A 23,656-nucleotide genomic window follows, 5' to 3' on the forward strand; every position below is an offset into this window, starting at 1 on the left:
TTTTGTTTAAAAGTTAGCAATTCTTACTGGGGTTCTGTAAAAGGTTTTGGGAATTCTGCAACTATGCACTTTCAGTGATTTTTTTTTGGGGGGGGGCTTCATGAATGACTTCATGAATGACGCAGCACCACAGAGGCTAAAATCTAAGATCTAGTTATTAGAGTTGAGGCACACATATACATACACACTTACACACATACACATACACACACATACTCACACACTTACATACACATACATACACAGGCACACAAATATACTCACATACACACACACTCAAACATACACTAACACATCTACATACTTATACATCCACATAGTCACACACAGATGTATACACACACAGACACACATTCACACACACACATACTCACATACACATACATACATACTAACACATACCCACACATACACATACTCACACACAGAGAGACACACGCATGGAAACACACACACACACACATACATACCACAAAACATACACTTATAGATCAAAACATATACCTCTCTCATAGATGGCAACTGGACTAGAACCAATACAGTTTTAAATCATGAAGAAATGGATTCCGTCTGTGCTTTGAAGAGAAGATGGACAAGGCACTGATACCCTAGAGTAACTCCTAGGAATGCCTTTGCCCTGAAGAGAACCAGAGAGTAGGGCTTAGAGAACTGGCCAGTGTAGCATGGCCAAGCTGACTTGAGTGTGGCTTTGTATCCATTGCTAATTTGCCTTTTTGTTCCCAACAGACTTTTCCTTAACAAAACTCTGTGCAGAAGAAAATGACAGAGAGGATTGGATCATACCTTGATGGTTTCTACTCACCAAGCTGAATTTGTCCTTCATAGGCCCAGTGTCTGCCAGCAGTTTGGTCCTGGGGTTCATTTTGAGAATATCCCCAGTTGTGGTGCCAAGGTAGAAAAAGCTGTCATCGTCGGCCATCTGGGAGATCAGAAACAGAAACCTGAAGACTCGAGTCTCCACAGTAGTCTACGAGGCACCAGTCAGGGAAGAGATGGAATTCCATAACTTCTGACAAAGAAGCTCATGGTAGCATCAGTCTCCCAAGACTTAAGGATAGGTCATCCCAGCTCTGAGAGCAGCAGAGTCAGGGCCACGGGCAGCTGGAGGGTGAATTTTACTTGCCACTCATTTGGGTCTGATGCTAACACGCATGACCAGTGCCAGCTGCTGAGCCACCTCCAAAGGGTTCTTAGGATAAAGATGTGCTTCCTCTATGGGGACACGTTTGCTTTATTTCAGTCTCCAAAGCCTATGTTCATAAAAGGGACTATGCCTTACAAAGGAAGAATAAATCAAGGGATGGAGCAGAAGGTTCTATGAATGAATTATGACTCCGTATTCAACCACATTAATAACATCTCTTTGTGGAAGAGTCTGCATTTCAACAGTGCGTTTTCCTATCAGTCACTTTATATTTCCAAAGAGAGAAATAGCAATGGTGGCAGACGGAGCTGCAGCGTGACCTCAGTGTCACCTGGCCGCACTGCTTCCCTCCAGGTCAGGCTTTGCATGTTTGGTAATGGATGGCTCAGGTCCCAGTGAAATGGGACCTCTTAGCACTGCACAGCTCCTTCCCAGCTGTGTGCTCCCTCTGAGCTGTACCTATTCGTCAACATCCCACCGCTCTATCCCTCCTCCCTAGCCTGGCCCAGCGCACACACACCCCTGCTCAGGGCTGCTGCAGGTGCTTGCACTAGGAGTCAATGTAGCAAGCGCTGAGGCAGTACTTACTCCAGTACACAGGACTATCCTTTTCATCTGTCCTGTTTGGCACTCGGTTGGCCAGATTTTTCTATTTGGAAGATCCAGTTCCCACACTCGAATTGTCCCACTACAAAGAAAAAACACAATCAAATGGATACCCTTTTAAATATTGCTTCACATCTTTTAGGGCATTCCCACCCCCACCCTCCACCCCCTTGAAGGAGAAGCTGACAGGAAGAGGGAGAGATATTCCTGAGGATTTTTACTTTTAGAGCCTACTGTACAACTTGAGAATTTCCCACTCAGCCTCACAGCAACCCTAAGAGGTAGGTTGTATGGTCCCCGACTCTCCAGGTGGGATGATGCAGACAGAGCTTGTACTCAGCGGAAGAGGATTCACACCCCTGCTCTGTCACGCATTGAAATGTGCACTCTTCCCACTGTACTAAAAGCAAGCAGGTGTGTATATATAATCAAGCAAACAACCCAGGTGTGGTGCATCCTTGTCTCTCAGCATGTGGGTTACTGAGGTAGGCAGATCTCTGAGTCTGAGGTCAGCCTGGCCTACATAGTAAGTTCCAGGATAGTGCTACGTAAATATGGCCCTGTCTCAAAGATAAATTAATAAATTAGTCATGTGAATAAATGTAGAACAAGCCAGGGTTCTTCATATTCAGAGAAGTCCTCTTATTAAGTAAAGTTACATATACTTATGATATACAGCATGATGTTTTAATGCATTAACATACCGTGTAATGGTTAAATTAAACTGCTAAGCATGTGTGTTACATTACTTATCTCTTCCTAGTAAGAACACTTGAAATCCACTGGAAGTGGATTTAACATATGCTGTGTCCATATATTGCTATGAACTGTAGTCTCTGTGGGGTATACACACTGAGTGTCCATTGATTGACGAGTGGATGCCAAGTGTGCATATTTACAAAGGAAAACTGTTTGCCCTTAAGAAAGGTGGACACCTGGTGTTCACCATGCTGGCTGGAGTAAGCCCATCACAGAAAGACAAGTATTGCCTGATCTCAGTCTTGTGGAATCTTAACGGAATGTACCAGAGGCTTAGGTGGAAGGGCAAGTAGAAGATGTTTGTTCAGGACACCAAATCTCAGGAGAAAATAGGTGGTGATATCGTTTTTTTTTCTTTCAGAGCCAGGCTCTCATAACTCACTGTGTAACTAGGGCTGGCCTTAAGACTCTTGCATCTGCTTCCCAAGTGCTGGGATTACAGACATGTACCTTGCTTAATGGAGGATATTTTAGTTTGAAGATTCCTGTCTCCAAGGAAAGAGACGTGAGACTAAATGAGTAAAAGTTCAAGTTAGTAACTAATGCAGCACTTAATATATGGCTGGTGTTTCACTGTTATATGTCGAGTTCATCTGAGTTAACAATTCTATAATAATAATTGTAATGCCAAGGTGAATATAATAAAAAAAAACATGTGAAATTCTCAAAGATTTAGTAAAAAGTATTATTTTTTAAAAAGAAAACACTACAAAGAGTCCTGCCAACATCTCAAATCAGAAAATGTTAATTAGAATTTGCCAACCTCATTTTTTTTTTTATTTTTAGCTTACAGAATTGTAGACATAGTAAAGGCTCAAGGAATATTTAAATGTACTTTTTCAAAGTGGAGAGAAGAGAGGGGCACTGGGGGGAGAGATTGATTGCTCTTGCACACATACTGGCCCCTGGCCATACTGATAGGTATCATGTGAATGCTGAAACAGGGATGCTCGGGTTGTTTCAGGGGGACCATAATAACGGAATACACAAACCATGACTGTGATGGAGAAGCCAGGTATTCTGGCATCACAACAGGAATCTTACTTAAGAATATGGACATTCCCAGTACTGGTATTAACAAGAAATTGAAGCCAGCTTGGAATACAGATGAACCAAAAGAGATTGTTTCCTATAAAACTTCCTGTTTGAATTTGGAAAAACATTGCCCACAGACATTAGAACAGATTGATGCCTTCAGCTGCTAAGGAACCAAAGAACCCAGATCCAGCAAAACAAAGAGTCAAGCTGCTCTGAGGACCAGAACAGGAGGAGGTGGGAGCAGGGGCTGAAGCTTCAGTCTGGGCAGAAAGAGCAGGGTAGGGTCAGGACCTGATTTGCCTGACATGGGAGGAGGGCTTTCATGGCTGCCAAGGAGTTTACTGCCTCTCTGTGAGTCCTTCCTCACTCAGCCGTGGAATCAATGCAGTGTGTGTGTGTTCCAAGGTGGGGACTGGAGACATTACAGAGGCAGAGCAACACAAATTCCTTTCTCTGGCTGGGGAAGGAATGAACAGTCTGTGCCTTTCATGGATGAGAGATGACAGAGAAATTACAAAGATAGTTTCGCTGAACTTATCCTTCTGCCTTCTGGTTTACCATTTCTTCCCTCTTAGTCTGTGGGTGATGTGGGAAAGGACACCTTTATGTCTGTTTCGCCTTTCCTTCAGGACACCAAGCAGGATTCTGATTCCCAGTTTCTAAATTAATGCATGCTGGAGCACACATGCAGGTTCTGTTCAGACGATCAAGTTGCTCACCAGAAGCTGGCTGAAACTGGCCCTGCCCAAGTCATGTCCTGTGGCTAATAGCTTAAACCTTTGAAGTATCCTGGCATGGTTCTTTTACAAAATATCACTACATGAGACCTAAATCAAGAGCAGGTGGTAAGAAATACCACCCGGAAAGTAAATCCATGCAATTGTGCAAATGACTTGGCTGGCACGGATTGAAAATCATGTCCTAAGGAAAGTTCAGGGCTGGTGAGGTGTCTCAGTGGGTAAAGGAGCTTGCTGCCAAGCCTGAGTTCAATCCTCAGGACCTACATGATGGAAGTGAAGAGCTGATGCCAGAAAGTTGTCCTTTGACCTCCATATGCTTGCTGTGGTACATGCATGGACACACATACACACAATATGTAAATAAGTGTAATAAAAATATTTTTAAGGAGGAGTTTAGCCATTCAGCATAATCTTTCCTCAACAACATTTTTCAAAGAAACATACTTAAAAAACACATCCAACTGAAAGGAATTTTTCAGTACTTACAAAAATTACAAAGTGAGGATTTTGTTCGGTGTTCAGGACATATCCATCCCTCTCCCCACCCCCTGGCATCGCCATTGTGTTTTCTATGTGGGTGACGTGGTCATCTATGAGTCTGACCTTCTCGCTGTGCAGACTTACTTTCCAGCAGTGACAAACATTTCATCTCGGCACCTAGAGAAGACCACGTTGGTGGCATTGCCGACATTGAGGCCTGCCGCGGGGCTGCCACAAATGGCATCTCTCTTGGCTATACTCCAAACCACCACACTGCCAAACAAGAAGGGAAAGAAGACACCAACAGGAGAGATCAGACTTTCAAAGTTAACAACTGTTTTCCTGGTTCTAGGAAGAAAAAGAACAAAATGAAATGTTACTATGGGGGCTGGAGAGATGGCTCAGTGGTTAAGAGCACTGACTGCTCTTCCAGAGGTCCTTGGGTTCAATTCCCAGCAACCACATGGTGGCTCACAACCATCTGTAAAGGGGATCTGATGCCCGCTTCTGATGTGTCTGTAAACATATACAGTATACTCATATATATAAAATAAACAGATTCATCTTTTTTAAAAAGAAAGAAATGTTACTAGTGAGCGAACACAAAAAATTGCCCTTGACATCCCCCACCCGCACCCTCACCCCTCCATCCCCCCTCCAGTCACCCCCAAGCATCTGCTCAATCAATCACACTGCTTTACTAGAAGACTAACGTGGGATGCTTTAAAAGCTCTGAAGGAAAAAGATTGTGGGGCTGGAAGCCAGGGAACCTGTCCATCACGGCATTTCAGACATGCAAGCCTCAAAGCTTGCAAGCCTCCATTTCATGTAAACATTTTCCCTGGGGCTATAGATGCCTCCTTCTTTAATTCTAGACCTTAAGAGGTTGACACAGGTTCGAGGAGTTCAAGATCATCTACATTGGCTACATACCAAGTTTGAGGCCAGCCTGGGCTACATGGATCCCATCTTAAACAAAACCAAGCCCAAATGCTTCATACTCCAAAGAAGCTCAAATAATATTTCCACACAAAAGCTTTGTGTGTATGTGTATATGCATATGTATATGCATATGCGAACACATGTAGCAGTATGAATTACTCATAATTATATAATCAATAATGCTTTGAAAGTGGTCATAGGAGCTGAAGGTGTAGGTGAGGGCTAGAACATGCTCTTACCATGTTCTAGGCCCTGGGTTCAAACCTCAATGTTTTTTTTAAGTTAGGGAATGAAGTCCATTTTTTCATTGCCTAACTAAAAAAAGTTAATAAGTGACATTATTCAAGAGTCTTCAGCCAATAGAAGAACACTTTTTAGTGAAAGGATGAGGCATTTTTGAATTGTCAATCTTTTTTGCATTGTAGGACAACACAGTTTCTTATAAATCTTAGCCAAATGTAGCTTTAATTTGTTTAGAATTAAGTGTAAATTGTTTAAGTAGATGGAGCATACCAGCATAGGGAGTAGTTTACCAGTTTGAAGGTGGCTTCCATAGGTTCCTATATTTGAATATTACCCCCACCCCAGGGTTGGTGGAACTGCTTTGGAAGGATTCGGAGGTGTGGCCTTATTAGAGGAGGTATGTCACTGAGGGCAGCCTTTGAGGTTTCAAAAGACTCAAACCATTCCCAGTGTCTCTCTTAGCCCTGTGTTTGTGTCTCAAGAAGTGAGCTCCTAGCTACTGCTCCAGTGCCATGCCCCGTCTGCTGGCTGCCATGCTTCCTACCATGATGGTCATAGACTCTAACCCTCTAAAACTGTGCACACAAAATTAAACACTTTTCCTTTATAAGTTGCCTTGGCCAAGGTACTTTATCACAACAATAGAAAAGTAGCTAAGAGCTGCATTACAACAAAAGAGTATTATACTATTGATATAAAAATTAATAAATTTATTTATTAGTTTATTTATTAATTTACTTTGACATTTTGTATGCAGAAAGGCAAACAATACAGTGTTCACCCCTATCTACTGTAGTTTTCATCTTCTTTCTACCCTTACACCAGGAGGATTGGGTAGACTGGACCCCTGCCGCAGCTTCAAAATTAGACCCTGCCTTCCTCGCTGCAGTGTCCAACCAGAGATGGTCATAAATGCATTTTCCTGGCCAAGCAAAGGTTTATCCACTGGGTTCCTCAAACACTAACTTCCTGTAAGCAAATTTTAGATAGTCTAAAATCAAGGTCAAAGTGACAAGGGGTTAACAAGTTTTCCAGAGGTGAGAGTTTTTCCCAGACAAGGCTCCTAGCAGAGGGTGGAGGTAAGGTGACCTAGTGGCCAGTCTCCAGGACACTCCATGCCCGGACCTTAGGCACTCCAAGTATGCACATGTGGCCGAGAACAGCTGTGTATAACAGAGGTAATGACACCAACAGAAAATTTCTGGCTATATTTCTTATGAGGAAATATCAAAAGTGGGGGATGGCCCAGAGATGGTGGGAGCACTTACAAATAGTTACCAAAGTAGGAAAAATCATGAAAACACTGGCAAATTTCTGTGCATTGAGAGGACATGGAACTATGTATCACTGTACATTTGTGTTTTCTCAGATAAGAAAACTGGTATATGTAAAAGTATTTCAAGGTATTAATATCCATGTACAGCCAGAGCTGAGGGCCTCATCTGAGCTGCTTTTTCTCACGGGCTTGTTACACATAAGAACACACTCAGATGTGGGCAGACTAACAGAGGACCTGGGAAGGGCCGAGGTACTTGGTGTCTATGGAAACACACCCGGTAGATTCTACACAAATCGTGTGTTCTCCAATACCACCCATGCTCCTTAACACTCGAGTAGAAGCTTGATTTTCTTTTTTTTTTCTTTATTTTTTTGAGACAAGGTTTCAAGACAGGGTTTCTCTGTGTCACCCTGGCTGTCCTGGAACCAGGCTGGCCTCAAACTCAGAAATCTGCCTGTCTCTGCCTCCCAAGTGCTGGGATTAAAGGCATGCACCACCACTGCCTGGCCAGGAACGTGATTTTCATTAATTGTCCTTCAGAATAAAATGCCATCTTCTTCTATACAGCCCAGGCTGGCTAGAAAATGATGCTCTTAGGTATGAATATGTATTTTTCCATAAAGTTTCACTTTATGCCTGTTCTCTGTCAAACATTACTGAATTCACCAAAGGGCAAAGACCGTAACTTGTGGGGCAGGGTAAAATCATCCCCTCCGGAGTCACACTCTGTGTCCCAGTATACTGTCACTTACACCTACTGACTTCAGTTGTTCAGCTGTCACTGGGCTCTGCCACTTCTGTTCTAAAGGGCGGATATGAAGGTCAGATAAGATACTGCAGTTAAAGTTCTCAGCACACTTGTCACACAGTACATACTCAAAGCACCTTCGTCTTCGATAGTAACTCTTATCATGCTTGTGGTCACGATGTCTTTGACAGCAACAGCCTTTGAATATAGTTGCACACAATATCATCCAAGACTCCTAGAGTCCAGGCCAATCAATCAGTCTGTTCTCTTTCTTTCTTTCTTTCTTCCTTCCTTCCTTCCTTTCTTTCTTTCTTTCTTTCTTTCTTCCTTCCGTCCTTCCTTCCTTTCTTTCTTTTCTTTTCTTTTTTCTTTTCTTTTCTTTTTTTTTTTTTTTTTTTTTTTTTTTTTTTTTTTTTTTTTTTTTTTTTTTTTTGTTTTGTTTTTGGTTTTTTTGTTTTGGTTTTCTCGAGACATGGTTTCTCTGTGTAGCCCTGGCTGTCCTAGAACTCACTCTGTAGACCAGGCTGGCTTTGAACTCAGAAATCTGCCTGCTTCTACCTCCCAAGTGCTGGGATTAAAGGCATGCGCCACCACTGCCCGGCACTCATGGCCTTTTCATACATAGCAGCACACTTAGATGTGTGCAGACCAACAGAAGTGGTGTCTATAACACCTGGTGGAAGACATGTAAGGAGCTGGGTGGTGGCAGGAGGATCTCTGCATCTGAGGCCAGCCTGGTCTACAGAGTGAGTTCCAGGCCAGCCTGGTCTACAGAGTGAGTTCCAGGCCAGCCTGGTCTACAGAGTGAGTTCCAGGACAGCCTGGTCTACAGAGTGAGTTCCAGGACAGCCAGGGCCACACAGAGAAATGGGATCTTTTTTAAAAAATGAACAAACAAACAGAAACTCAACAACTTTCCCTGAAGAAGAAGAAAAAGAAGGAGGAGAAGGAGAAGGAGAAGAGGAGGAGGAGGAAGAGGAGGAGGAGGAAGAGGAGAAGGAGAAGGAGAAGGAGAGGAGGAGGAGGAGGAAGAGGAGAAGGAGGAAGAGGAAAAGGAGGAGGAAAAGGAGAAGGAGAAGAAGAGGAGGAGGAAGAGGAGGAGGAGGAGGAGGAAAAGAAAGGAAGAGAAGAAAGAAACAAAGAAAGAAGTCATGAAGGGATTTGTTACCTTCCATCATCTGGGCCACCAAGTGAAACCAAGTACAAATCATTGGGCGAAAAGGCCAGGGCTTCAATTTTGCCCTTGTGGAGTGACAGGCGAGCAATCAGCTCCCTCTTCTTAAAGTCCCACAGGATGATGTCTGCCTGAGGGGCAAGAATACACTGTCAGATCCTAGACAGGCTTTAGTGGAAGCTGAAAGGATGGCCCCCTCTCTTGGTGAGAAATACTCAATGACGCAACTTCCCTCTATTGGACCACGTGGTATAAACATGACAGACAGCAACAAGAGAGAAGCAAATTTAAGCTCAGCATTTGCAGTCACAAGTTTCAGCATCTGGTACAAGGATACCAGAGTCTTTCAGGGACAGCTTGATGGGCTGAAACTGAGAGAAGGCGCAGGATAAAGGGCGGACATCTGAGAGCACAGAGCCAGGAACCCGAAGTTAGGCACCTCTTCCAGGGAGGCACCTCTAAGTAAACCCCCAGTGAATGGTTTCCATTTTATTCACCTTGAAACCCATGAATGTGACTTGTCCAGAGGCAATATAGTCTCCGTTCTTGGAGATGGTCACACAGGAGACGTTGTTACCATGGCCATGTAGGAAATTCTGCTCATTAGTATTTATTGCCTGGATAAGGACAGTGCAACCCAGGGGATAGATCAGGTGCTCCTGGTCAGGATGGCATTTGAGACCATTGGGAACGTGTCCTAAAAGAGAGAGATTAAAAATAACTATAGCCAGGTGCAGATGTGACTGGTATGTTTGAATGTTTGTTTGTTCCTCTTATCACAGTACAAAAGACAATACTTTTGAAATCAACTGTATTCCACGGTAATTGCATTCCACAGACCAGGAAGCTAGTAGAGCACAATTCTTCTCAGACTCTGAGGTGCATAAAACTGCCCAGGGAGCTGGTTAAAACTATTCTAGTTTCAGGTTTGGAGTGAGCTACCTTTCTTCATTTTCAACTAGCTTACAAGGGATGCTGATGTCTGGACTCACCTTGGACAGCAAAGCCCTAGGGTGGGTTCTCTAATCCTGAGAAGCATGGATGTATATGTAGGTGGAGGTGTCGTTTCCGTAATTGGTTCTTGATTGTGTCAATAAAGACGGTGGAAGCCAATAGCTGGGCCAAAAAAAAAAAAAAAGGTGGGATTTCCGGGTTCCAGGAGGAAGAGGAGGGGATGAGAAAGAGAGGTGGCATGTCAGTCATAAGGCTTGGGGGACCTGGGTGGTGGTGGCGCACACCTTTAATCCCAGCAGTTGGGAGGCAGAGGCAGGCGGATTTCTGAATTCGAGGCCAGCCTGGTCTACAGAGTGAGTTCCAGGACAGCCAGGGCTATACAGAGAAACCCTGTCTTGAAAAACCAAAAAAAAAAAAAAAGGCTTGGGGGGTAGCTGATCTTGGAGCATAGTGTAGGCCACAGCACAGGGTAGGGAGCAAGTGTGATTATAAAATTACATGCAACATGTATAGGGCAGCTTATTGGGGGAATAGCCTATAGACACAGGGAACATGTGAGTACTTATAGCAAACATTTAAAGAAAAAAGTTTTTTTTTTAAAGATTTACTTATTTCATTTATATGAGTACACCATCACTGTCTTCAGACACCAGAAGAAGGCATCAGATCCCGTTACAGATGGTTGTGAGCCACTATGTCGTTGCTGGGAATTGAACTCAGGACCTCTGGAAGAACAACCAGTGCTCTTAACTGTTGAATCATAAAGATAAAAGTTTTAAGTGGAGCAGTGGTGGTGCACGCCTTTAATCCCAGCACTTTGGAGGCAGAGACAGGCAGATTTCTGAGTTCAAGGCCAGCCTGGTCTACAGAGTGGGTTCCAGGACAGCCAGGGCTATACAGAGAAACCCTGTCTCCCAAAACAAAACAAAAAAAAATCATACATACTTATTAGTATTGTTTTCTTGGATTTTAAAAAGTCTTTGACACATGGCAATTATAAGAATTTATTGGCTACAATGAGACCCTTCCTTTTTTTCTCTTTCTTTCTTTCTTCCTTTCTTTCTTTCTTCCTTTCTTTCTTTCTTTCTTTCTTTCTTTCTTTCTTTCTTTCTTTCTTTCTTTCTTTCTTTCTTTTTTGAGACAGAGTCTTACAATGAAGCTCTGCATGGCCTGGAACTTGACATATATAAATCAGGCTGCCCTTAATCCCTCTTGAGAGCCACTTGCCTCGGCCTCCCCAGTGATGAGATTAAAAGTGTGTGCCACCATACCCAGCTCCTTCTTTACGGAAGTTCTTATGAAAGTAAATTTAGTGTTTTTCACCTATTCCTCCTAAGACTATATAATTTTGTTCCTAATTTTGGGCTTTTTATAAACATTCAGATGGCTACCCATATGGTAAGAGTAAAATAAGATCATTGCTTCACCCTTCACAGGAATAAAGCGTTCCAGGTGGATCAAAGATCTAAATGTGAAAAACAGGATCTAATGTTTGTACAGGTGTAGGAAATGGCTTTTTAACCAGAACAAAAAGCAGTCAGTTTGATTATTATCCAATTGTGTTTAAATCTGAATTTCTAGCTGTGAAAGGCAAAATGAAAAGAAAATCCCAAACCAGAAGGGATTTGTAACATACAGAGATTAAAAGGGATTCTTGGTTAATATGCAAAGAGCTTCTACAAAGCAAGAACAACAACATGAGCAAGGAATATGAATGGGCAAAAGACTCTGAAAAATCAGTAAACATGTCAAAACGTAAGCTTTTAGGGATGGAGAGATGGCTCAGCAGTTAAGAGCACCGACTGCTCTTCCAAAGGTCCTGAGTTCAAATTCCAGCAACCACATGGTGGCTCACAACCATCTGTAAAGAGATCTGATGCCCTCTTCTGGTGTGTCTAAAGACAGCTACAAATTACTTACATATAATAAATAAATAAATCTTTAAAAAAAAGCATTCATTTTGGGGTTAGAGATAGGTTGGGGTGAAGTTTGGGGATGGGGTTGCAGTTAGTATTTTGGTAGGGGTTGCTTTGGGGATTGGATTGGTTTTGGAGTTGGGGTTGGGGGTAGTATTGGGGTTGAAGTCTGATGTGTGGTGGTTTGGATTAGAATGATTCCCATAGGCTCATATTTGAGTGTTTGGTTCCCAGATGGTGGGACTGTTTAAGAAGGATCAGGAGGTATGGCCTTGATGGGGGCAGGGACAGGATGCTACTGGGTAGGATTCAAGGTTTACAAATCTAATACTAGGTACAGTCTCTTTCTCTCTTTGCCTACTGCTTGTGGATAAGATAAGCTCTCAGCTGCTACATGATTGTCATGCCAGCCTGCCTCCTGCCATTGTTCCCACCATGATAGTCATGGACCCACCTTCTGAAACTTAAGCACTATCCTAGTTAAATGCTTTCTTTTATAAGTTGCCTCGGTCAAGGTTGTTTGCTTTTGGACTGGTGACGTGGGACTGAGGTGCATATATTATATATCAAAGCAGACCTGGCTTCCAGGTTCTCCCAGCATCCTTCAGTCTCTACCTGGCTGACATACCCTGCCTCCAACCCTGAACTTTCCAGCCTAGGGGTTGGGCTGCTCATCTCTCTACAAATCAGACATTTTGCTCTCCCCTCTCTCGTACTCCCTTCTTCTCCTTTTCTTTCTCTGCAAGCAGAACTTTCTCTTCTAACCCCATCTCCCCATAGTGAGTCTCTTGGCCTCAATCTTTGGAGTAAGTGAACTTTCCCAAGAGCAGCTTCCCAATAAACCTGTCTTTAATATATTCTAATGTGGTTTGAATTGGCTCATTTCACCAGCAGAGAAATAACCTATCAATGGTGTCTCTTCATGGCACTAGAACACTACCTAAGGCAGAAGTTAGTATCAGAGAGGGTCATATTGCTATAGCAGGCCTGTTTGTGCTTCTTGTTAGTGGAATGTGGACTTTGGAACTTTGCCTTAGGGCAATGGATGAATTGTTGTAAGTAGGGCTGAATGGGCCATCCTAGGAGGAGCATGGAAGACAGTAGTTGTGAGTGCAATGTGGACCACGGAGGCCCAGCTCAGGAGGTGTCAGACATGAGTAGTATCAGCAAATGGACTAGAGACCGTCTTTGTGATATTTTGGCAAAAGAATGTAGCTTCATTTTCGCCCTTGTCCTAAGAATCTTCCAGAAGTTAAATCCACCATTTTTGTCTTAACATCAACAGACATAGGAGATTGCACGACAATTTAGTACTGACCATGTCATGTGGTCACTCTTAGACAGCTCCATAATGTAAAAGAGAAAGCAGGACAGAAAGAAATCCAAGATGTACATTTGAGGAGAGGAAGAGTACCAGGAAGAGTAAGGCTGGGCCAAGTCTCAGGCCTATGCTCTATGGAACAGAGGGAGGAAGACCTTTGAGGTAAAGCCTTACCCAGCTAATCTTGCAAAACATCAACAAGGAAAGCATCAACAAGTCAAATTCTGCAAATGGATGCTAGAAGGGGGACCAGTTTCCAACAGCTTTAGCCACCTGGTTCTGGCTTTGTTGGGATGAATACAGAAGTAAAGGGTTTTGGAATCTTCTGGTACTTAAGGAAATCCCCTGAGGCTTGGGATGTGGCAGGGGTGTCCTTTCCTGGAGAGGCCACAGTGTGAAGCTAGCTGTGAAAGTGATGCCTGGATTGCACTGGAGACCCCAAGATGTTAGAGAGTCCAGAACCACGGTATGTCTGCTGAGGAGAGCTGCTAACAGAATATGAATCGAGCCCAAGGGAGAGAATCCTAGTGTGTCCACAAAGCTGGAAGGAGTTGGAGATCCTAAAAGCCACTAAGCCAGCAGTCCTCAACTTATGGCTTGAGACACCTTTGCTGGGGTAGGAGTGGAGATGGGGGAGCCAGGGGGAAGGTGTCGAATGATCTTTTCACAGGGTCACCTAAGAATGTGGGAAAACAGATATTTACATTATAATTCATAACAGAAAAATTTCAGTTATGAAGTAGTAAAATAATTTTATGGTCGGAGTCACTACAATGTAAAGGATTGTATTAAAGGGTTACAGCATTAGGAAGGTTAGGAACCACTAAGTCCTTTGTCAGCAAACAGACTTACAGAAATTGGAGTTTGCCCTCCTGGGTTTTGGTCTCCCTTTGTTTTTTCCTCAGGTTTGGAATGGTAATGTCTATTCTGTGTTATTGTATGTTGGCGTATGCAGTTTGTTTTGGATCTTACTGGAGGGTTACAGTTAAGAGATTGCCTGGAGACTCAGAAGAGACTTTGGATATTTAAACAGTACTGAGACTGTGAAAGGCTAGACATTGGGAGTCACACGAAATGCATTTGCATTATGATATGGCTACCAAGTCTATTGAGGCTAAAGAGTGGAATGTGGTAGTTTGAATGGGAATGGCCTACACAGGCTCATATGTTTGAATGCTTGGTCCCTAGTTAGTGGAACAGTTTGAGAACATTGAGGTTCAAGAGCCCACACCAGGAACAGTCTCTCTCTCTCTCTCTCTCTCTCTCTCTCTCTCTCTCTCTCTCTCTCTCTCTCTCTCTCTCTCCCTACTGCCTGTGGATGAGATATAAATTTTCAGCTTTAGGACTCACCCTCTGACACTGTACCCAAGCCTCCAGTTAAATGCATTCGTATATAAGTTGCCTTGTTTATAGTATCTCTTCACAGCAATAGTAAAGTATCTAAGACAGGTGTGCCTATGTTTAGTTACATAGTTAAGATTCTTAGCTGCAAACAAAAAGAGTCGACTCTGGCTAAATACTAGCAGAAAAAATAATTTCAAGAAAGGAACACAGGATTGATAGGAAGTGTAGAAAATCTACTTGAAAAGTGGGCAGTGGTAATGAGAAAGGCAGGCCACATGACACAGGACTCAGGCTTCCATGATCATGATGCTTTGGAGACAAAGCAGCATTTGATACACGCGCAATGCAACAGTGCTTCCCTCCCTCGAGAGAAGTGGTGTGTGTGTGTGTGTGTGTGTGTGTGTGTGTGTGTAGGCCTGAGGATGATGTTGGATATCTTTTTCTATGGCCCTTTACCTTTTTTTTTTTTTTTTTTTTTGAGATGGGGGCTCTCAGACATATTGGTTGGTTAGGCTGATTCTGAGGATCTTGCCTGTCGACTATCTCAGCCCTCCAGTACTGGGGTCACACATCACCATGCTCAGCTTTTCATGTGACTGCCAAAGACTCAGGGACCTCATGGTGGCACTGTAGCCACTTTATCAATGAAGCCAATTCTCTTTCCTAAAGGTGTGTGATTTATTCAGATGAAAATGCCTTATTCTTATTCTTATCTTCTTACATAATACATATAACACATTATATGTATATATATAATTTTGCCTATTTGACAAATAAAAAGTAATGCCACTGTCTTAACACATTTAGGCTTTTAGCAAATAGCCATTTATATTTTTTATTATTAATGTTGTTATTACTGCCATTTTCTTTTTCAGGAGTTTAGCTCTTTATAGAGAGCCAGAAAACAAACCATGTGGTTTATTTTAGACTTTGAACCATACGGTCAGTCTTGCAGCCAGTCATCTCTGCTAGTGTAGTGTGAAAATAGCCATGGGCCGCACCTAAACAAAGGACATGGCTGAGTCCCAATAGAACTTTATTTACAAAACATACAGTGGGACAAATCTGGCCTGCAGATTCTTACCGATCTGTTGTGGTCGCTGTTTTTAACTTATAAGAGCTCTGGATATAATGGAAAAATCAGCTGAATGTGACCAAACTCTCAATAGCTACAGCCTGATGATTTCATATCTGACACAATTATATTCAGTTTGTTTATATGATAAATTCACATTGGAGTACAATACCTATATGCATCGCTGTTTTCACATTCAAGTTTAATAACACAGCAGTTATCATGAGTTCTAATTTTGCTTTCAACTTCTTTTTTGTTGTTGTTGTTGTTGTTGCTGCTGCTGCTTTGGCCATCCTAGAACTCAGTATGTAGATTAGGTTGGCCTTGAACTCCGAGATCTGACTGCCTCTGCCTCCCAAGTGCTGGGATTATAGGCGTGTGTCACTATGCCTGGCTTAATTTCAACATTTGATTCATTGCATGGAAACTCTAAGCACCATCACCTGGCGTTTAAGGCCTCTGACCTCTAAGCACAGTCCTCCCCCACCCCCCAACCCCCACTCCCCACTCCCCACCCCCTTGTTCTTCCAGTCCTGGAGCTTCGCTCTCCGTTTCCCAGCTTACCTCCCTGTTCTGGCTACTTGCAATGATCTGCACCCTAATCCCCAATCCTTAACCCCTGGTTAAAGACTATTTAAATTCAAAAAGAATCTTTTCACAAGAAAAAATTCAGTCTTTTCTTGGCTTCTTTCAAACCTGCAGTAGACACTTTTTCTCACGGGCTCAGGAGAAGTCTCAGCAAGAGTATATGTCACTCTTGCAGAGGACCTGAACTCATTTTCAAGGACATACCACCTGAACTCCACTGTCACCAGATCTGGTGCCCTCTTCTGGTCTTCATGGGCACCTGTACTTACATGACCATTCCTCCACCCCATACACATAATTAAAAATAAAATAAGGAGCCAGAGAGTTAGCTCAGCAGTTAAGAACACTGGTTTCTTTCCCAAAGGACCCAGCTTTGCTTCCTAGCACTCACTTGGGAATCACACCTGTCTGTAATTCTAGTCCCGGCAGATCTGATGCTCTTTTCTGGCCTACTTGGGCACTGGTTCACAGATGTGCACTGCAAGCAAAATACTCATACAGAGTTTTAAAAAAATCTTTAAAAAATAAGCAACTTTTCTCCCAAACTTTGATACACTTTTCCAATTCTCTTTTTACTGTGTTAGCAAGAATTCAGTTACAGGCCAGAGAGATGCCTCAGTGGCTAAGAGCATGGGCTATTCTTCCAAAGGACCAGGGTTCAATCCCAGCACTGGCGTGGCAGAGCAAAACACTAATGCATATACAATAAATTACTTTAAAAAAAATCATTTACAGATCTTACGTGTCTTTGCACTGACTGGCTCACCAGAATATTTTTTGCAGTTTACCAGGGGTTACTTCTTATCAGTAATATTTGTCCATCTCTAAAGACAGTGCTGGCTCAGACACAGAAAACGCTGGCTTTCAATTAGAGTGGCATAGTACAACCAAGACTCAGGAACTAAGGCCTGGAGTGCTTAAACTTTTACTCCGTAATCGTCCCACACCACATCCTTACAACCGTAAAGCTTTCAAGTGCTATAACATTAGTTTTTGAAAAATTGATCTTGCCCTTAAAATTTAACTCCTTCCCTTTTTGCACCCCAAACACGACCCTCCAATCACAGCATTTCTCTTTCAATGTTTACCATGACAGTCACAAGTAAAGTGTGAGGGCCACAGGAAGGCGTCTCCAGAATTAACAAGGTTTCTCCCTTAATCTCCTACTTACCTCCCATCCTGGTCTTAAACCTTTGAGAGTTTTTACTTGGGGAGAGACCCTCACTTATACCTACCAAGTTAGGCTCATTTGGCCTCCGGATATGGAGCTTTATCTGATCTCTTAGTCCCATGCCAATTCCTGAGGTCAGGAATGAGGCCAAGATCCTCCACCATCCTGGGGCCGGTGATGCCTGGCCATACTCTTGCCACTATCCCCATTGCCTCTCAGGCTTTTACCCGGTCAGCCTCTCACTGTCCGTGAGGTACCAAATCATGGTTGCTCTAGGTCTCACCATTGAAGCCGATCACAGCCTCAAGCTCCAGTTCGCCTACGTCCAGCTCAGGTAAAACTTTTTCTTCCATCCTGGATAGTTTCAGCTTATTGATTCTTCAACTCCAGGGTGCAGCGTCTACTGGTCGTCATGGTAACCCGGCACACGCATGCGTGCTAGGTTTACACTGGAGTCCAGCCCACTGAGTTTGAGTTGATTTCCCCTCTTGCAAATGTTTGGAGGACTTCCTTCTTATGTATTTTATTCATTCTGGAAATGTAGGTGGTAAGTTGACGCTAAGTGCTCAAGGTAAATTCCCTTGTCTCCCGTGTACAGGTCTGACTTTTTTAAAACTAGAAAATTAAGCCCCTCATGATTATTAAAAATATTGAACACAGAATAATTGAGCACAAAGAATTGCCTCTAATGAATAGGTTGCTATTAACAAAACATGGAATTGATACGTCCTTGTCAAGGAATTTTTTTAAAAAGATCACTAAAAACGTTTTAGTACAATATGCAACTATTTTATGTATGTATGCATGTATGTGTGCATGTATGTATGCATGTATATATGCTGCCCGAGCCATCCAAGTGCTGAAATTCCAGGCTTGAGATATATCACACCTGGCTTGTTTTGCTGTTTTTAATTAAGGAAAAAAAAATGCAGAGAGCCGCGGTTGAAGCGCTTCCATCCCCTGGGAAAATGTTTTGATTCTGCTCAATAATTTAACCGTTTTCCTTGAGTCCAGAAATTCATGTGAACTAACAAAAATCGATTCATGCAACCCATTGTCTCCCAGGAGTGCTCTTTGGGTGGCGGGAGCGTGGTCCTGAGGTCAATAAAACAGGTTTCACTTTGCAAACTCTGAGCTCGGGTCGCGCACCCTCCGAACTGCGGGGAATGAGCTGCTCCGGCCGCCGTAGTCAGCTGCTAGGAGCAGGAAGTGTCCCAGCCGCGGGCGGAGACTGCACCATGGCCCCGGACCCCTGGTGAGTTGCCGGTGGTGGCAGCTGTGTATGCGGGTTAACTTGGGGGTGGACCTGGCTTCCAGGGACTGGCAGAGACCCTGCCCATCGCTGAGCTTGAGGCTGGCGGCCTTAGGGATGAAGATCGAGCGAGGATCCTCCCCCTGTTGAGGGGACCCAACCACGTACTGCCTACTCAGTGCTAACTCTGTGGTCTTAGGGGAGACTATGACCTGGGGGAGCTGGGACTTGTGCAATCGAGTATTTGCCCCCTTTTTCTGGGGCTTCTTGTCCATCCTGCTTGTGGCTGACTGCATGCGTAGACTTCCATGGGGTCCTGTAAAAGTGAGGTCAAAATAACCTTTTGGTGGGATATCCTTTCACCCATTAATCCGAAGTTCGCACTCCATGGTCATCAGTTAGTAGCTAGTTGGGCACGGGTGTTATGGACTCTTCACAGAAAACTTGTAGGACTCTGGGAGGGAAAATTGGCACTTGTGATAAGGCATTTACCCTTTCCTGCATCAGTAGCATGAAGACTTATGTCAGCAAGAAGTAGTGCAGAAAGTACCTGATAAAGACCATTTATTTATTCAGCAAAGAAGCCCCCAAGGAGAGAATGATGAAAAATATCTTTATACAAAGAACAAATTGCTATAAAGTCCTGACCTTCCTGATGAATCATTTATAACACTGCATTTCTATAAAGTTTGTGTTGAAGAATATGCCTTATGTTGGTGTTTCTGGTACAATTTATAGTTGTTTAATGGCAGACAATTTTGAATATTAAGAGAGTGGATCCCATGGTCAGAATTAGAGTTATCTGGGATCTAGGCTATTCGGGCCAGTTGCTGAATTGTTTGTTGTTTGTTTTTCATTGTCTCAGGGAGCCCAGGTTAATCTTGAATTCCTGGTCCTTTTGCTTCAGTCTCCAAAGTGGTGGCATTACAGGCCTCTGCCACCAAGCCCAGCCAAGTGCTGAATTTTCCCATAAAGTTTTAACAATTGAATACACCCCTGGTACGCAGTTTAGAGACTACTGAGTATCTGAAGGAAATAAAGAGCATCTTTATCACTTGGAAACAATCAGTGCTCAGTTTTTTTTTTCCAATGCATTTATTGTTTGACTCTATGTCCTGCTTATATTTTACAAAACACGAAGCATTTCTCCATGTCCTTAAGTAGTCTTAAAACCATGATTTTCAATGCGTATCAGTACATCATCTGAGTGTACATATCTTATTTTAAATTTTAGCTCAGTCATAGAATGACTGTTTACCACATGCAAGACCCTGGGTTTGGTCCCCAGCAAGACAAGAAAGCTTTCAGCTGGCAAACGAGAAAGCCACTGAGTCAAACAATTAAGGCTAACAGTAAAAGAGTTGAAATGCTTCAGTGTCTTGGGTAAAATTCTCCTGTAAGTCTGATCTCATTAGATTCCCGTGCCACGCTCTGCAGAGAACGGACTTCTTCTCATATGTACCTTCCTCCCAGGACCCGCACATGGCAGAACATGCCAGGCATGCTTTCTTCTTCCATCTTTACTCATGACTTGTGCCTTCCACGGTGTTTAGACTTTGCTCCCCCTTCCCGTAGGGAAATCTGCTCTAGTCTTTTTCAGAAGTCAGCCCAAAGTGGCCTCTTGTGGCCCAGTCCGTCCGAGTGCCTCTCTCATCAGTAATCTCTCCCTTCCCAAGCTCTAGAGGCACTTAAATTAGGTCCCATTCCTAATCAACAGAATTTTTGTTATAGGTTTTATATGTTTGATGTGCCATTACAGAGCTCGACTGAAGCTCCTGTCTTCATAGATTTACTTACTGCGTGGAGGCAATAAGTAAAGTGTGTGTGTGGGGGGGAGCTGGGGCTAGGAATGTTTTTCTTATTACTCTGCTGTATTTTTATTAGTTTTTTTTTTTTAAAAACACCTGCTCTTTTTCATGCGCATCTATACCAGATTATACTGAATGATTCATATTGATGTATACGTGACTCTAGGCTTAGGGGATGACACCCTCTGAAGTGCTTGTGGAGTTCACAACACAAAGCTCTCTGTATAGGGCCTGGAGCCACATCCCCAGCCCGAGCTAGACACTTCGGTGATTGAGCCTGAGCCTAGTACCTTGCACAAGCTAGGTAAATGCTTCCCCCATTGATCTATGCCCTTACTCACCACCCCGCCCCCTCCCTTTTTAAAGTTTGAGACTGGTCACTAAGTTCTAGCCAAGCTGCTTCTAGCCTACTGACGTTAAAGTTACGATTCTCTTGTCTCAGCCTCAAGTAGCTGAGGTTATAGGCTACTACTTCCAGTGCTGGACTATTTTAGAAAAATAAGCTACTTATTTTTCTTGTGGGTAAAACTGGGACATCAGGGCAAACAGCGGTTTTTCAATATGTTGCAACGGGAAGTCCTGGAGCACACTAGAGTCCCCACTTTTTAGGAGCAGATCGGTGTGAAATGAGATCTGAGTTAAAATGCTGTGATGAGGAAAACTCTGGGTGCTGTTGGGTGTTGACATGAATCTTTTTCTTTTTTCTTTTTCTTTTTTTTTTTTTGTTAAAGATTTATTTATTATATGTAAGTACACTGTAGCTGTCTTCAGACACTCCAGAAGAAGGCGTCAGATCCCATTACAGATGGTTGAGAGCCACCATGTGGTTGCTGGGAATTGAATTCAGGACCTCTGGAAGAGGAGTCAGTGCTCTTAACTGCTGAACCATCTCTCCAGCTCTGAATCTTTTTTAAGACATTTATTCTATTTTAAGTGTGTGGGTGTTTTGCCCACATGCATGCATGTGTATCACGTGTGGGTGTTTTGCCCACACGCATGTATGTGCATCATGTGTGGGTGTTTTGCCCACACGCATGCATATGCATCATGTGTTTGCGTGGTAACTTAACAGAGACTAGAAGAGGGTGTGAGACAATTCTGAACTGCCATGTGGGACCTGAGAATTGAACCCAGGTCCTCAGGAAGAGCAACAGTGCTCTTAAGCACTGAGTCAGCCCCTCATTTAGCTTTTCATTTGAATCTTTCCAAGCCCAACACTGTTGAGCGCCAAGTGGAAAGCTAGTCAGTGTTCTGAGAGAACAGTGGCAGGGTTAGGAGACTGCCAGGCTCCTTGGTCAGCTAGAGCGGTTTTTTTGTTTTTGTTTTTTGTTTTTTTGTTTTTTTCTGCAGATACACAGTTCCTGCTGTCCCTGCAGCATGCTTGCACATCACTTCTCATCTTTCCTCTATGTCTCCTGCCCTGAAACAGCATCTCCTTGTCACTTTGTTCCCTTAGACCAGGCAGCTCTCAAACTCACAGAGATCCTCCTGCCTCCACCTTTGCAATGCTAGAATCAAAGGCATGCGATACCACACCCAGCCAGCACTTTTTTAAAAAGAACTTTAACATGAGTTTGACTTTGACGCAGGTTGTCCACGTACGACTCTACGTGTCAGATTGCCCAAGAAATCGCTGAGAAGATTCAAGAACGAAATCAGTGTGAAAGAAGAGGTGAGAAGACACCTAAGGTAATACATGGAAGAATCAGCGTGCTGCTGAGCTCTGATGTCTGAAAGCATTGCTAGATCTGGGACATGCTGTGGGAGTGGAGTGGTGGTGGTGGTGGTAGTGTGTAAATCTTTTAAATCTTTGAAATGTGTTTTCATATGTTGTATCGAACCACTCTCCCAAGATATAAAATACTCTGTATTTCATTCACTGACTTTTTATACAGCTGCAGTTGTTCATACTTTTGATATTCTCTGGCATCAGAGAGAATAGGATTCATACCCTTGTGTGTGTGCATGTGCACATGCGTGTGTGTGTGTGTGTGTGTGTGTGTGTGTGTGTGTGTGTATGTGTGTGTGTGTGTGTATGTGTGTGTGTATATGCACTGGTGCACATGTGGAGGCTAGAGGTTGTTGACATTGGTTGTTTTCTCTTTGTTACTTTCCACTTTGTCTTTTTGAGGTTGGGTCTGCCATTGAACCTGGAGTTTACCAACTTAGTCAGACTGGCCAGTTAGCTCCAGGGATCTTCTGGTGTCCTGTTCCTCCCTCCCCCTCCCCCTGCCTTCTAGTGCTGGGGTTAGAAATACAGGCTGCTGCGTCTGACTTTTAGGCTTCTGTTGCTGGGAATGAAACACAGATCCCCATGCTTGTGCAGCAAGCACTTTCCCAAGCCGTCTCCTAGCCCTTTGTATTTTGTTTATAATAACTCCTTATCCAATTGTCTGGACTACGCTGGGAGATCTTATCTCAACAACAAACAGATTAAGCAACAAACCAAAGAAATAAATGTAATACTGGATCACCTGAACAATATGATATGACTCCCCTTTATTTTGCATAGATATCACACTTGTCTTACTTTCATTCTCATTTTCCCCTTCAGGGTAATTTTATTTGTTCATTCATTCATTTATTTATTTGTTTATTTATTTATTTTTTAAAAGATTTATTTATTTTATGTATATGAGTATATTATAGCTGTCCCATACACACCAGAAGAGGGCATCAGACCCCACCACAGATGGTCGTGAGCCACCATGTGGTTGCTGGGAACTGAATCCAGAACCTCTGGAAGAGCAGTCAGTGCTCTCAACTGCTGAGCTATCTCTCTAGCCCCCTATTTATTTATTTTTGAGTCAGGGTCTCCCTGTGTAGCCCAGAGTGCCTTGGAATTTCTGTGTAGTACAGGCTAGCCTTACACTATGACCTTGTCTCCTGAACTCTAAGATAAGAGATGTTTGTCCCAGGCGGTGGTGGTGCATGCCTTTAATCCCAGCACTTTGGAGGCAGAGGCAGGTGGATTTCTGAGTTTGAGGCCAGCCTGGTCTACAGATCAAGTTCCAGGACAGCCAAGGCTACACAGAGAAACCCTGTCTCGAAAA

At 43.2% G+C, this 23,656-nt stretch overlaps 2 protein-coding genes across 5 annotated transcripts in view; one reads left to right on the top strand and one right to left on the bottom strand.

The window, feature by feature from the left end:
* Positions 1–17,960, bottom strand: part of Cfap52 (cilia and flagella associated protein 52) — a 38,087-nt gene extending 20,127 nt beyond the window's left edge. For 2 of the 3 annotated variants that reach the window (XM_031352889.1, XM_031352888.1), the window contains exons 1-6: positions 17,827–17,960; positions 9,672–9,871; positions 9,169–9,305; positions 4,933–5,061; positions 1,754–1,853; positions 824–940 (exon numbers count right to left, since the gene is read on the bottom strand). In XM_031352889.1, coding sequence (XP_031208749.1) covers positions 824–940; positions 1,754–1,853; positions 4,933–5,061; positions 9,169–9,305; positions 9,672–9,871; positions 17,827–17,896 — 753 coding nt within the window. In that variant the 5' untranslated portion in view covers positions 17,897–17,960. The remainder of the gene's footprint in view (positions 1–823; positions 941–1,753; positions 1,854–4,932; positions 5,062–9,168; positions 9,306–9,671; positions 9,872–17,826) is intronic. The other variant, XM_031352891.1, reaches the window with a different exon arrangement.
* Positions 17,961–17,981: 21 nt separating this feature from the next.
* The window catches only part of Stx8 (syntaxin 8), a 239,198-nt gene continuing 233,523 nt past the window's right edge, over positions 17,982–23,656 (top strand). The window contains exons 1-2 of one of the 2 annotated variants that reach the window (XM_031352893.1): positions 17,982–18,090; positions 22,193–22,292. In XM_031352893.1, the coding sequence (XP_031208753.1) occupies positions 18,038–18,090; positions 22,193–22,292 (153 nt within the window). In that variant the 5' untranslated portion in view covers positions 17,982–18,037. Of the gene's footprint in view, positions 18,091–18,665; positions 18,799–22,192; positions 22,293–23,656 lie in introns of those variants that run through there. The other variant, XM_031352892.1, reaches the window with a different exon arrangement.

The sequence above is a fragment of the Mastomys coucha genome, unplaced genomic scaffold, assembly GCF_008632895.1.
Source record: "Mastomys coucha isolate ucsf_1 unplaced genomic scaffold, UCSF_Mcou_1 pScaffold5, whole genome shotgun sequence".
Classification (NCBI taxonomy): Eukaryota; Metazoa; Chordata; class Mammalia; order Rodentia; family Muridae; genus Mastomys; species Mastomys coucha.